Source organism: Lampris incognitus, chromosome 19 (assembly GCF_029633865.1).
Source record: "Lampris incognitus isolate fLamInc1 chromosome 19, fLamInc1.hap2, whole genome shotgun sequence".
Lineage (NCBI taxonomy): Eukaryota > Metazoa > Chordata > Actinopteri > Lampriformes > Lampridae > Lampris > Lampris incognitus.
Window position 1 is genome coordinate 5,587,161 of NC_079229.1, and position 15,819 is coordinate 5,602,979.

At 46.8% G+C, this 15,819-nt stretch overlaps 1 protein-coding gene across 1 annotated transcript in view; it reads left to right on the forward strand.

The window, feature by feature from the left end:
• ncoa2 (nuclear receptor coactivator 2) overlaps positions 1-15,819 on the forward strand; it is an 85,429-nt gene that overhangs the window by 43,888 nt on the left and 25,722 nt on the right. Inside the window, exons 6-11 of the mRNA XM_056299402.1 lie at positions 4,135-4,312; positions 6,121-6,309; positions 8,159-8,260; positions 9,506-9,646; positions 10,193-10,340; positions 12,202-13,561. Coding sequence (XP_056155377.1) covers positions 4,135-4,312; positions 6,121-6,309; positions 8,159-8,260; positions 9,506-9,646; positions 10,193-10,340; positions 12,202-13,561 — 2,118 coding nt within the window. The remainder of the gene's footprint in view (positions 1-4,134; positions 4,313-6,120; positions 6,310-8,158; positions 8,261-9,505; positions 9,647-10,192; positions 10,341-12,201; positions 13,562-15,819) is intronic.

Sequence of the window (15,819 nt, forward strand, 5' to 3'; positions counted from 1 at the left end):
AAAAAAAGGCTGTTTTTCCACGGTGTTATTTCATTTGACTGTTTCATAAAGATTTTCAACTGTCATCACAAATGAATAGAAAGGATATGACTGGAAAGAGTCGTGGACTTGCCTTTTTCATTATAAGGTTGTGATAAGCTTTCAAAAATGTTAAAGCAACTTGGCGAGACTCCCCTATTACCCTTAAACAATGTCTACACAAAACACAGTCTTTTAAAATACTGGCATATTATTAATTCAGTTCTATCTGTTTCTCTGTTTTATTTCTGGTAAAGGTTAATGAAGTCATTAAGTTTACTTTTCAGACTGGCATGGCGTTGCCTACAGCGAGCGCAATTTATTACAAAGACACTTTGTTTACATGAGTTGGCAAGTAGGAGCACTCATGTGAAGTTCTGCAACAACGTGAAAAAAAGACGTAAAAATCCAACAGACTTGGAAAATAATGAGACATATTTGTACGGGGATTGGAGGAGACGTACTTCGTACTTTTTTGAGGATTGGCACTGTCGCGACTCCCAAATACTATTACCATCAGCACCCTTTGAATGCTTCCATTTAAACCTGTGCAATACATTTCATCGCAAATTTAATGCTGCCCTTAGAAGTTCTTTTTTTTTTTGCTATTTCTTCCTTAACTTTATGACCCAAACAGTTTGTAATTGTTTGTTTTTGTGAATTTACTGCACGCTACACAAATTGATGGTAAACACAGATCACTTTATTTCTGGACAGCGACGTGTAATTAGAGACCATTCCCTAATCATTTTTGAGATTTGTGCAGAAGGTTTCAGATGTTAGCCTGTTTCCCACAGACGGTCTAAAACAAAACCTGAAATCGTCTTAAGGACATAACCTAGTTCAAATTGCACAAGTTTAATCACAAATGACCATTAAATGTGTACCTTGTTCTGTGAGGCCTGTACCGAAGTGTTATGGGATAAATGGAAGTAATACATGAACCGTTGTGCTCCTACTTAAGTTTTCTTTTCAGCATTTGTTTTGGTCAGAAAAGGGGCAGAAAAAAAATTCATCCAAAATGTACCATTGCCAACCAGGGTATGTTTTGAGCTTACCCCATCTTAAAATGTAGGGCTTTGCTTGATGCCAACTAGATATTGATTTTTATATGTAAATTCAGTCAAGCTCCCTGGGCACCTACAGGTGAGTCTGACTCACCGGATGTACACTGTTGGTATAAGCCTGCCATTGGCCGACTATTTCAGTCGGAATTCTCCTCCCCTTCCGCCATCTGCGTGTTACCATTTTCAAAGTCCCCGTCGCTACGTGAAACAACGACCTCCGAGCTAGCAACCTGCACGCCGAAAATGAGGAGTTCCCCCGACACTATTCTGTAAGTGCACCGTCGCTGCATCCTGGGTTTAGCGGCCACCTGAGATGATTGTGATTGGTTTGAAGAAATAGAGTACATCTGTTTCCATCTTACAATGCTGTGATTGCAAACATTCCCAAATCCTCTGTGAATAGTACACATGGCCATTGTAGCTCTAGTTAATGGTCACACCCATATTTGCATATGAAACTGATCCTTGGTTTCGGTCGTTATGCCACTGTATCGTTTATAGGGGTGGGGATACCTGCAGTCAGTTTAGGTCCCAGACACACCAAACCAACTAGCAGCAACGAAGGCCAACTGTTGCGTCGCCTCACGTCACCTGCCGTCGGGGCCAAAAAGTGGCACTTGAACACACTACAAAGACTACTGCCGATGGCCCTGATTCGCTCGCTTAGCACTGATTCGCGAAGCTGAACAGCCGATCAGAGTGCTGTCTCTCGCCGACGGGCTCCGCCGATTCAACATGCCGAATCAGTCAAAAAGCTGCCAACGGGTCCGACTACTGCCGATGGTGCGGGACACACCGCAAAAACTAGGGTCACAGACGCTCACTAACAGCCTGAGATTGGCCGTCGGCCTGGGGTGTCAGGGCCTTTAGACCGAACAGGTCACTTAGATGAGTGATGAAACGTTTCTGTCAGTCAGCGTTGTGTCCAGATGAACTGGTTCAACTTTCTTTGAAATAAAAATGCAATTTAACATTTTATAATCCCCATGGAGGAATATAATATATGTCAAAAATGTGTAGATATATGTAGATATATATATATATATATATATATATATATATATATATATATATATATATATATATGCACGCACACACACATGCTGATGAGCCAAAACATAATGACCACTCACAGATGAACATGATAACGTTCATCTCCAAACAAGGGCACATGTCATGGTCTGGGTAGAGATAGATGGCAAGCAAACAAGCAGTTCTTGCAGTCAACATGTTGGATGCAGGAGAAATGTGCAGGAGTAAAAGACCTGAGCAACTTTGACAAGGGCCAATTTGTTATGGCCAGACAACTGGGTCAGAGTATCTCTGAAACGGCAAGGCTTGTGGGATGCTCCCGGTCAGCAGTGGTGAGTACCTACCGACAGTGGTTCAAGGATGGACAAACCTCAAATCTGTGACAGAGTGTTGGTTGCCCAAGGCTCATCAATGGGCAAGGGCAACGAAGGCTATCCTGTCTGGTCCGAACCGACTGGAGGTCTACTCTGGCACAAGTCACAGTAAATTTTAATGATGGTTGCAGGAGGAATGTGTCACAACACATAGTGCATTGCACCCTGCTGCATATGGGGCTGCGTAACCACAGATCGGTATGCCCATAATGATCCCTGTCCACCATCGGAAGTGCCCACAGTAGGCACGCAAGTGTCCATTGTAGGCACTTCCTCGAGTAGTTTTATTGACAGCTGATGATTGCTTATAGCATGAAACAGGCTTGTACTGTCTCATAGAGAATTTACTTGACTAACTGGAGTATATATATAGATATAGATAGATAGATAGATATTAATTAGCCCATACTAAATTGTCACTAGGTGTGTGTGTGTGTGTGTGGGGAGGGAGCTCTGTGATGGCCTGGCAGCCTGTCCAGGTTGTCTCCCTGCCTGCCACCACCCAATGACTGCAGAGATAGGCTCCAGCATCCCCACGACGCTGAGAGCAGGATAAGCAGTTTGGATAATGGATGGATGGATGGATGGATATATATATATATATATATATATATATATATATATATATATATGAAAAAACATGCAGTTGATTACTCCTGCAAAAAAGAGACACATTTTCTTGACACCAGCTCTCAGCTTTACAGCCACCAGAGTTCCTTCCCTAAGGGCTCTGGGGGTTTTGTTGGCCTAATTGACACCATCTTGTGTGTAATGGCTGAACCTGAGGCCGTATTCTTTCAATTAGGCGCTGCTCCTCCTCTGTCTCCTCCTCCTCTTCCTCTTCCTTCTGCTAACACACTCTTATCACTCTTCCCATCAGCTGTGCTGCTGCCTGAACAGCATCTGCAGGGGTGATGGATATGCCGCGCTGACACTAAGTAATCATCTCATTTTAGACTTAGACCTAATGTGGATCAGTCAATTGTATTTGCACATACAAGCAGTTTCCTTTGGTACATAATAAGATATCAGTAGAAGCTAAAGATAAAAATATATAGAGAATCAACACACACTGCATGAGCACTTAGATAAGACCAGTAGAGAAATGTCATTATTAATATACAGGCGTGTTGGGTAAGCTGCTTTAATACAGCTGTCAGCGGAGACAGGACCACTATTTGGCTGCAGTCTGGTCCTCTTCTTTCTGGTTGGGTTTGAGCCCAGGCTTCTCTTATGTTCGCTTTATGGGATGAATTAGGAACAGAAGCCCAAATCAGCACAGCATCCCTTTATAAAGATCATCGTGACCTAATAACCAGAAAACTGGGGACGTTTAAACAGATTCCCGTTGTTCTACTTGGCAGCTTCACTTTGGACCACAGATAACCAAAGACAATCAGTTAGTTTTATTAAAGTGCAGAGGCCCAGTATAGAGGAACGCGTCTCACCTTTGGAAGCCTGCATAAGAAAAAAGAGTCATACCCAAGACCTCACTGCACAATGGTCAATTCATACATAATTTCACTCTCTTAGTCTCCCTCTATTCTGTAAATGGGCTCAGCTGTTAGAGAAGCTGATTCAAAACTAATGCATACTTTTAACAAGGGAACTCTCACCACCTCCAAACCCCGCCTCTCTTCCAGGCCCTGGATGGCTTCTTCTTTGTGGTGAACATGGAGGGCAACATCGTGTTTGTGTCAGAGAATGTGACACAGTACCTGCGCTACAACCAGGAGGAGCTGATGAACACCAGCGTGTACAGCGTGCTGCACGTCGGGGATCACGCCGAGTTCATCAAGAACCTGCTGCCCAAATCTCTAGGTCAGCCTCTCGCTCATGTTATCAACTGAGTATTCTCTCCCTCTCCTTCCCTCGCTCTTGCGTGCACCCTCCTCCTCTCTCTCTCTCTCTCTCTCTCTCTCTCTCTCTCTCTCTCTCTCTCTCTCTCTCTCTCTCTCTCTCTCTGCATTGATTTCTCTTTAGTCTGCATATCTGCGCTCTCTACTGTGCTGCTCAACCTCTGCCAATTGCCACAGCATTCTCATTCAGAGCTCTGTCTTTCCGCCTTGTCTCTATCTCCCGCTTGATTTTTACGCTTTACTCCTTGTCTTGCTCCCATTGCCCTCTCCTCTCCTCCCCCCTTGTCAAACATTTGTCATTGTTGTTTGACGATGTGGTAGTTTGAGGTGGGGCACTAAAATGCCTTCAGCTGAACAGCTCCAGACAGTACGTGGGACATCTGGCCAGTAGCAGATGTTGCATAAGCCTTATATACACAGTTGGTTCTGTGCGTCGATCCTATAGGCCTTACATTTCCTCTGTTGCTGATGCTCAGCTTCAGCCCAGACTTCAACTCTCACTCCTCTGTGCTCCCACCCTCCCTTTCCGGCTAATTAGCTTCCCTTTTCGGCTTCTCTCCCCTGTCAGCAGCATCGCTCGTGAACACGCTCATTGCATGCCCTTCTCTCTCTCTCTCTCTCTCTCTCTCTCTCTCTCTCTCTCTCTCTCTCTCTCTATTTCTCATTTTCACAGATGCTCACTCACCAAGTTCCCATTTTCATGTTCTCTTTCTTCTGTCCTCCAGTCCCCACTCCCTTTTTATCAATTGTCTATTTTTGCCCGTATTGCTCATCTCATAAAAGCAGGCTACTTTTCCCATTATCAAATTCATTTCTCTCTTTCTCTCTCTCTTTCTCTCTCTCCCTCGTTCTCTCTCTCATCTCTGTCTTAACCCCTCTCTCTTATTCCTCACACCCATGGTGACTCTCGGCCTCTCAATATCTCTCCTCCCCATGAGAGGTGGCGGTAATGTATGTCAGCTCCCCCCATCAGGAACTCTCTCCTGATCTCTCACTCTTTCCTACTCTGCTTTTCTCCTTCCTGTGCTCCAGATTTGGGGTCTGAGCTCCCAACCATCAGGGTGAGAGAGGAGCACAGCATGGAGCAACCTGGATATGATCAGTGGGCTTCGTCCCAGATACTGGGAGATTATCAATGCACCGAATTGAGATCACACACCAGATGGAGTGTGATGGGAGTTCAATATTGGGAAAGGAGCTGTGCGCGTCTGTCTGTGAATGTGTGTGCGTCTTTGTCTTAGTTTTTAGGTGTTTGCGTGTGTGTCTGTTTACACATGTATGGGTAAATGTGTATTTGCTAGCACCTGTGTGTGTGTGTGTGTGTGTGTGTGTGTGTGTGTGTGTGTGTGTGTGTGTGTGTGTGTGTGTGTGTGTGTTTGTGTGCACACATGTTTGTGTGTGCTGTGAGAGGAGGGGAGAGACTGGCAAGGGCGTTACAGAGGACGTACATATGGATACTTGGCTGTGATGTATGGCTGTGGATAGATGGCATAAGGCTCAGGGTTCCAACTGCTCATCGAGACTGATCTCTGCCCTGCGACTCCTCTCCGTCGCCACTTTTCTCAACCCTCTGTCTCACAATCTCATTATGTCTCTCACACAGTGTGTTGGCCTCTATTGTCTCTGTCATCCTAACTTCTGGTTTTTTGTTGTCCCCCCCCCCCTTCATCTTTAAGAGGAGATGTATTTACAGTTGACAGGATCGACTGTTGGAGGATCGACTGAGAACTCATGGTAAATCCTCCCTTTCCCTTCTCGCTTCTCCCACAGTAAACGGCGTTCCCTGGTCCAGTGACGGGCCAAGGAGGAACAGCCACACGTTCAACTGCCGAATGCTGGTCAACCCTCACAGCGAGAACCAGGAGGAGACCCAGGAGCACGAGCCCCAGCCGCAGAAATACGAGACCATGCAGTGCTTCGCCGTATCCGAGCCCAAGTCCATCAAGGAGGAGGGAGACGGTATGGAAGGAGGGAGTGGGGAGGGAGGGAGGGAGATGGGCTGCAGGGCTCGAGGATTAAGTTCTGATTGAGCACAGTGCAGTATGTTGCTGCTTTACCCACTTCTATGTAAACGTAAGTGACACAAGGCAGATGAGAGAGGAGGGGAACCTTCAGTGTGAGGAATGTAACTGCAAACAAGTTGCACAAGATTCAGCCGCCTACCATTTGAGAGCTCCTGCAGTCACTTGTCTGACACTGCCTCCATTTCTTATACATAGCTCAGGGTTTCTGCCTGAGCTCTGGGCAGCTTTCATTAGAGCCCATCCATAATTCATGGACATTCCTCACAAACGTGGGTCCACTGACTCCTAGTAAGGGATCTGACTCTGGTTTAGTCATTAGTATTTCATCAGAGGCATTCTTTACATGTTTTCAGATTTTTTTTTAAATATGACCCTTCTTTGTAAGGGGGGGGGGCAAGAGAGGGGAGAGAACTCACCAGTGTAAATATCTGCTAGTTCTTCAGTAAGGAAAAGCCTTTATTTTTCTCCGATTCGTTGCTTATTTTAAGTCACTGGGAGGTCACCTGGCTTTTCCGAGGGTTTCAATGGTTTTAGACTCGAACTGCAGATCCACCATTTCGTTTGCTTCTCAATAACAGCAGAGCGCTGACCTTTTGTATTTGATAGTGAAGATAAGGGTTAGCTGCATCTTTTTAGAGCACTGATAAATATTGCTTCCTAAACCCTAATTATGTTTTATAGTTCATCTAATTTATCCTAGTTGCTGATGAGGGATTGATTTAATACTGCCAAAATGTAACTCAGAAATGTTTAGTGAAAACAGCAAGGGTTCACTCCAAACTTCATCTCATTTTGTTGTTTTCTTTCTCTCGGCCTCTTTTTGTGAGCCAGTTGTTCTGCCAGCCATACCTTAGCAAAGAGACCACCTAGGTCCCTGGACAGGGAAATATGTGTGTATGTGTTTGTGTCAAGGAAGGATCAGTTGCTACATTTACAGGAATGTGTCCACCCAGGGAAAGCGAGAGGTACGAAGGAAAGGAAGGATGGACAGAGAGAGGGGGGGTGGGGTGGAGAGTAAGTCCAAAAAGACTTGCAGATCTAAGGACCGGACCACCCAAGAGGCCCTGTTTACAAGTCAAGAAGAGTAGTGTGCGTATGTGTGTGGCAGCCTTGGCATGCATCCCTCTGCATCCATGTGTGTGTGGAATTGTGGGTATTACTGGCACAAGAAAGTTAGATGGCAGACTTTTTCGGGTCACCCCAGTCCAGTGTGTGCGAGTGAGAGAGAGAGCGAGAGAGAGAGAGAGAGAGAGAGATAGAGCGAGCAAGTGAGGGAGAGAGAGGCCTGTCATGATTGAGGAATAGTACCCTTTAACATTGGACCAGGGGAGGTGCCATCAGTGTGATATGGCTCTGTAGGGGCGACCAGCCACTCACACACACACACACCTCAAAGGTCACACTCCATCATGTCCCTTGCCAGCAATTGCTGCTCCTCCTCCTCCTCATGAAAAGAGCGGAGCCGTGTTCCCTGTGCTCATTAGCATCTGTATTAATTGCACTGCCAGGGAATAACTTGCATTTCATTTTCTCTCCCTCCATCTCTCATTTACACCCCCATCTTCCTCTCCTCTGCCCCATATCCTCTCTGTTCTTCTTTTTCTGAATAATCGCCTCCCTACCCAATTCCTCTTCACCAATGTTTCTTTCTCCTGTTTTCTATGACTTCCTTATCACTCCTTTTCCTGGGTATTTTCTTTCTTTCTCTCTCTCTGCCCCTCACTCTCAACCTCTGTGGTTCTCTGTTTTGACCTCTCTCTCGCTCTCTCTCATATTCCACGTAGATTTCCAGTCGTGTCTGATCTGCGTAGCTCGCCGGGTGCCCATGAAGGAAAGGCCTATGCTGCCAACGCACGAGAGCTTTACCACGCGCCAGGACCTGCAAGGTACAGTCATCATTCACACAGCCTTAAATGAACACCCGGTATAGGATTGACTATTCACCTTAAACTGTTGGACTGGCAAGTAAACCAATCACGAGACCTTGCTTCAGCTATCAGACAAACATAATCCAGACAAAGTTAATTTGGTCACACAGATCACCGCGGCTGCTACACGGAGTGCTTCCCCCTCCGGACTGTCTGGATAAGGCATTTCGCTTTGCCCTGACTGAGCTGAACGTCATTGTACTCCTGTGGTCCACTTGTCCTTTCGCCATAGTTCCAGGGTCTATGACACACCAGGCATATCCCAAGCACCAACTCATCCCCTGGCTGTGCCACCGACTCATAAATCACCTCACGCTACAGTTCTAGTAGTTACAGGATGATTATATCCTTAGTGAAAGCCCTTAGGATTGAACGCAAACTGACTTCCAACCTCCCTCTGCTTTCTGGGAGGTAAAGTACCTGTCTGAGCACTGGCACATAGACACAGACTGTTGTCTGTCTCTCACCTGGTCTTTGATGCACCAGTCATGCCTGTGTGTGGCGCACACACAAAGATAGCAATTTAGTCTGCCTCCCAGCCAATTTTGTTTGTTGGTGTGTGCATGCGAGCTTGCATGCAAGTGCACATGCTTGCACTGATAAAGGCGCGTGTCCCAGGTAGAGCCAGGAGGTGTCCTTGTTGGGTACTTAATGTGTGCTGATGTGACCGGTCTTTAGTCTGTCCCAGCAGCAGTCACTCTTCCCAGCAGTCTGCCTGTCAGGCCTTTAAATGCATCACTACCCACATTTATACTGCAGCCTGGCAGGGGACTCCCATTATACTGCTGTGTGTGTGTGTGTGTGTGTGTGTGTGTGTGTGTGTGTGTGTGTGTGTGTGTGTGTGTGTGTGTGTGTGTGTGTGTGTGTGTGTGTGTGTGTGTGTGTGTGCACGCGCGCACACGTGCACGTGTGCATGTGTGGTTTGAACCATAAGGGAAGCTGAATGCAGTCACCAATTCTTTGTCAGCTGTCAACCACTTAGTGGGCCAGTTGTGTGCGAGAGAGAGGGAGAGAGAGAACTGAAATGGCTAATCCTCTATGAAACACCCTTTGAGTAGGAACATCACTTATTTAACCCAGTCCTGTTTGTTTGTGTGTGAGAAACATAGTGACGTGGGAATAGCCATTCCTCCATCAAACACCCATTGAGTCGGAGCATGGTGTACCTAACCCGGTCCTGTGTGTGTGTTTGTATGGCGATAGGTAAGATCACCTCCCTGGACACCAGTCTTCTCCGGGCATCCATGAAGCCTGGCTGGGAGGACCTTGTCAGGCGCTGTATTCAGAGGTTCCACTTGCAGAACGATGGGGAAATGTCCTTCGCCAAGAGACACCAGCAGGAAGGTGAGATCAACCGTTAGCAAGGGCATCCTCTGATTTTGAAAGATTGAAAATTATGCACAAGTTTCATAAAAATACACTCAGGTGTCACTGATGTGAGGCGAGACCTAAGTACTTTTGTTCACTCAAAGCAATGCAAGGATGAGGAGTTCTTATAAATGTGGCATTTCTTCTTATATTTTTATAGTTCATAAGAAGTTAGTCTGTAAGTCTACTACAGCCATAATATGTCATGCTATCCCTTCATTTCCTTTCACTTCCTCTCAGAAATGTGTGTTAAGGATAGAAGCTTTAAAGCATGACAAACATACTTCCCATGTAGTTACTCAATATGATGTATATGCACTAACTGGGCTAAACTCCACACCTTTGACACTTAGATTATGGCTTCATGCTTGTTACATAGACCTACCTCCTACACATTAAAAGACTTTTTTTTAATATCCCGTCAAAATGCAGTGAGTAAACATTGCATGGTTCATTAAGTGTGTTGTATTTCTCTGTGCGTGTATTTGTGCATGCGCGTCATGTGTGCATGTTCTTCCACAGTGCTGCGCCACGGCCAGGCGTTCAGTCCCATCTACCGGTTTTCGCTTTCTGACGGCACTATCGTGTCAGCCCACACCAAGAGCAAACTGGTGCGCTCCCCCGCCACCAACGAACCCCAGCTCTACATGTCCCTGCACATTCTCCAGAGGTACGTCTGCTGCCTCCCTTCACCTCTGCCTTTGTCCGTCCCTCTGAGAGAGGGGGACTGAGAGAGGGGTAGTGCGATAGAGAGTGACGGACTTACTCAGATAACTCAGAGAAATTACTCGAATACAATTTTCACCCTTTAGTATTCTACAATGTGACAGCTTGGCAGAGCTGACTAGAACTTGGATGGGATGCCTAGCCACAAGTATCAGAGAATATCTAAGTGTCTTGAGTTTGGGAGCATTATTTTTATAAAAATAAATGAGTTGTGTGTAAATGCCATGCACCAGCGTTTAGAATGGAAGCGTATATGGGGTCAAATCAAGATGCACCAAATGCAAAGCAAGCTACGACTACTGTTAACTAGCTCACTAAAATTATATTACAAATGACACACACAGCCATAGGATGCAAGCTGCGGCGGCGCCTTTCACACGGTGAATATTGTAGCTCACTCTATTTATTTTCTTAATGAGCCGCCGCAGTAGTTTACATACATACGCAGCTGTTCAACATTCATATTCCAACAATACATCATTTAAATGTGAATTAGCCGGGCGTGTTTAATGAGATATGTCAATGTGAAAGTTGGCTACAGAATAATTTTATACATTTTTGCACCGCCAGCGTTAGCTTCATTATTGAGTCTGGACGTGAGTTAAGTTGTGTATTACTTAAACTTAATGAACTCAATAAACTCAACTGGCAGGCTCCTTACGAGTCCATCAGCGGGCTCACAGCTGGAAGTGTGTGTTTGCAGTCTCATGTAAAACTCACTCCATCCAGCCTTGTCTAGAGCCCAAGCTAGCCAGCCTTGTGGACATGTTTGTTTCATTTCTCTCGGGAGGTGTAGCAGCTCTATCATTATTATGCTTGTGTGTGACGAGATGAGTGAAAGGACTATTAGTGGGGGAGACAAATGTTGGCGTCTTATATAAGGTGCAATTTATTTCTAATACAATGGATTACAACGTCTAGAAATATAATGCTGCTATAAAACAATTTAATTTAGCTAACTCTTTCATCCTCCACGACAGACCTGTCCTATCTTGTCCATACTGAAAATCATTACACAGCTCTGCCGAGTCACAGGAGGGTGCAGAGTAGTGTTTGGAGGGCAAACTATTTGAATAAAATCAGATTAAATTCCGATTCCATTTTGTCACTTCGGTAAATAATCTACAAGTCTGTTTATTTTATTTTTTTCTCCAGCAAAAGCATGAAGTTATTCAATTAATTGTCCAAATAACTGACAGAATCCTCGATTACCAAATCAATAATCACAGTTATTTCAGAAGATACAGCCCTAGTAAACATCTTTAAGCCAATCCTCAAAGTCTTTTGTCTGTTCTGTGAAAAAGAGGGTTAGAGATAAAGAGGCAAACCTGCGACATGTACTTGCGTGCTGTTTTAGCCTGTATGTGCCCTGCAGCACTACCTCATGGCTCATTGTATCCTCTGTGCATGAGATAAAATATGAATGTATTCATGGCACACAGTTTTAGTCTCAGAGGAGAAAGTGTCGGGATAAAGTTGGACTTAACTAGACAGTGTATGAATTTGATTCATGAATGTACATGTACCTACCGCCATGAATGTCATATATGCCTATGTGAGTCAATAGAAGTGCTGCTTTGTTTTCGAGGGGTTTAAAGTGTTCTTATGGGCTCAGTGCAATGGACCAGTGGCCCTACCAGGCAAAAGACTAACAATGATGTCTTTGTGTGGTAGTTAAATACACACATTCTTTGTGGTTACGTTGTGAAGTGTTAATATGTGAGGATATGGCCTAAGGCCGGGGAAGAGATGTTGGCTAACCAACTGCCCTTGTGTATCTGTATGTGTGTCTATGTTGTGTCCAGAGAGCAGACAGTATGTGGACTGGGCCAGGACATGGGCCCAGGCGGCCAGGCCACAGGGATGGGTCCCAAGCCTATCAACTCCTCCACCCCCTCCATGACTCCTCCAACCCCAGGCAGTCTGCCAGGTTCAGGGCCTCAGGGCCAAGACACTACCGTTAGCAGCAACAGCACGCCCTTCTCCCCTCCTGGCCCTGCTGGCCCCAGAGAACCAGCAGCCATTGGGGGCCACATACAGGGTTACCGCTTTGGCTGTCCTCCACCACACAGCCACTCTGTAGGTATGCAACCACCACAGCAGGGCCCCAACTGGAGGATGAACAGCCCCTCTCGTGGCAGCCCCAGCCCAGCTGGAGGACCCCACCCTCCCCAGCAGAACTCAATGCTGTCCCCCAGGCACCGTGGCAGTCCTGGTGGGGGAGGCAGCCCTCGAGTAGCAGGAGGCCTTCACTCGCCCTCCCCTGTAGGGATGTGTGGTGGTGGGCCAGGGGGTGGAGGTAATAGTGGAGCAGCTAGCAGCCATGCTAACAGCTACACCAGCAGCTCTCTGTCAGCTCTGCAGGCCCTCAGTGAGTGTCATGGGGTAGGGCACGGGCATGGACACCCCCACTCACACACACTGGGGTCCCCTGACAGGAAGATGGGCTCCCCAGCAGGAGTCACACCGGGATCAGGGGTTAACCCTCATCTGATGTCAAAACTCGGAGGAGGCAGCGGTACCACTGGTGTAGGGGGGGAGTCGTTTGGCCCTCACACAGAGCTGAGTCAGAGTCACAACCAGGGCCAGACAGACACCAGCCTAGTTGAGCCTAAGGAGGAGAGGGAAGGGGCCCAGGAGGGCCATGACACACACAGCCGCCTCCCCGACAACAAGGGCCATACCAAATTGTTGCAGCTGCTCACCACCAAGTCTGAACCTCTCGAGACACCCCTGTCCCCCAACACAGGAGGTGACAGCAAAGAGCAGCCTGGGCCAGGGGGGCGGGGCGGCCATGCGACAGGAAGCACTCACGCCACCTCCCTCAAAGAGAAACACAAGATCCTTCACCAACTTCTTCAGAACAGTACCTCTCCTGTTGACCTGGCAAAACTGACAGCTGAGGCCACAGGCAAAGAGCTGGGCACGGACGGGGCACAGGGGACTGGGAGTACCACCTCTGGGACAGAACTCACCCCTAAACAAGAGCCCATGAGCCCTAAGAAGAAGGACAACGCTTTGCTGCGTTACCTGCTGGATAAAGATGATACTGTGCTGAAGGATAAGGCCACTAAGCTGGAGCCTGGGGAGGTGAAAGTGGAGGGTAGTAAACACCCTCTGGTGAAAACAGAGAAAATGGATGCAGGATATGAGCGGGCGGAACAGGTTTGTTTTATTTTTCAGACAAGTGTACACACCAGTGTCTAAACATGTATAGAAAAATGCTGTGGTCATGCTTTATTTTCTAATATAGAAACTACAACATTGTCTTCCCCTGAGGAGTGTTTTTGTTAAGTTACTAGGGAGAGTGCTGAGGGCTCCACAGTGAAGAAAAGGGGCAGCCAGACAGCAGTACCCCTGTTCACCCACTTTAAACAGGCCTTGACTATATAATTTTCTTACTGAGATAATCAAGAAGTTGAAGCTAGGAGTCTTGAGTCTACTTTTTATCTAACCCGTCTTCTCACTGGCCCATACCACAAACTAAAGCTTGTCCTGTCCCTTTCCAGTTGCCTCTTCTCGCTTTTCTGAATGCTCTAATAGGTCAGACAACAGGTATCGGTTCCCCCAAGGCCCACATCCACTCAGGATGCTACAGTCACGCACCCAAACAGTGCAGGCTCCCTAGATGACAGACAGTGTTGCTTAGTTAAATGTACCGCAATATGCAGACATAAGCACCGTGATCTCCCACACACACCATGCCTGATTTGCTCCATGCACACACATACCCTGCATCCGGTCCTTTCACTGTGTATGTGTGCAGTCCAATCTGAGGGAAGCCGTCCACCAGCTTCAAACAACTGTGACATTTGGAAGGAGCCCCTGCGGTTCTCTAGTCATTTGATCCTAGCTGCTTTTGGCCTGCATTGCCAGGTTTGGCACTGAGCTCCAGTGAAGCCTGGCACACAGAGAGAGAGAAAGAGAGAGAGAGAGAGAAATGATGTGGGGGGGGGGGTGTAAGGAGAGGATGGTGGCTAGTTCCAATCCAATATACTTTGTGAAATCCAATATTTCCTCGTAACAGAGGAAGCTGTAAACTAAGGTTTTGTAGTCTGTCTGACCCACCATCCTGTAGAGGAAAACCAGTGTGCTGCCAGAGTCAGAGGGAGTAACTCTCTCTCTCTCTCTCTCTCTCTCTCTCTCTCTCTCTCTCTCTCTCTCTCTCTCTCTCTCTCTCTTTCTCTCATTTCACTATCGCTCTGTTATTCTTTCCCCCTTCACTCTTACCTTCCCCGCTCCACGACACAGCGTATTTCCGTGGGAACCATACTGTCTTCCCATGCAGACAATGAGAGGGGTTGTTATCAAACAGGAGAGGAAAAGTCAGGAGAGGTGTGCATGCATGCTAGCTATATGTACACACACGGTGGCTTGGACATAGAGAGAGAAAAGGATGGGCGATTGGGCAAAAATTGAGAGGTAACTTGAAACAGAAGGAGAGAAAGAACTGAAAAAGAGGAACGCTTGGCATGCACACTCACACACCCACCGGAGTGAAAATGATGAGCCATATGCTCCTGTATTATCCCTTTTGCTGTTACGGAGATTTTTTTTTTGTGTGTGTGTGTGTGGGTGGGGGTCATTAATTGAAGAACAATAGAAATAACACATATTTGAGTGAGTTATTTACCTTTGTTCCAGAATGGTAAGCAGAAGCCATGAGTCATGAATGTGATGCTTCCAGGAAAGGAAAGTCTGATTGAGTAACTTGGATAGTCGCAAAGTCTTCGGCCATATGCAAGACAGTATTATCTATTGTCTTTTAGTGTTGGAAGAATCTCAATTTAAGCAACGCCAGCCTCACCGCTAGAGTGCCCACCATGGTCTGTGTTTGTATCAAGAGTGAATTTGTAGACCAGTGAGCAATGTTGGAGGTAGAGAGATAGATTTAATATATTGAATATTCAGAGTGGAATGTTGTTAATATTATATAAAGTCCGGCTTGGTCGGGCGTCCCTACAGACACAATTGGCCGTACACAATTTCTCTCCCTACAATTGGGCGGCAGCGTGGCACAGTGGTTAGAACGGTCGCCTCACAGCAAGAAGGTCCTGGGTTCGAGCCCCGGGGCAGTCCAACGTTGGGGGTCGTCCTCTGTGTGGAGTTTGCATGTTCTCCCCGTGTCTGCGTGGGTTTCCTCCGGGTGCTCTGGTTTCCTCCCACAGTCCAAAGACATGTAGGTCAGGTGAATCGGCTGTACTAAATTGTCCCTAGGTAGGTAGGTAGGTAGGTGTGTGGGGGGGTGGGGGCTCCGCCCTGTGATGGCCTGGCAGCCTGTCCAGGGTGTCTCCCTGTCTGCCGCCCAGTGACTGCTGGGATAGGCTCCAGCATCCCTGCGATCCTGAGAGCAGGATAAGCGGTTTGGATAATGGATTGGATGGATGGATCATATGAAGTGCAGCACATTAAAACACTAAAGA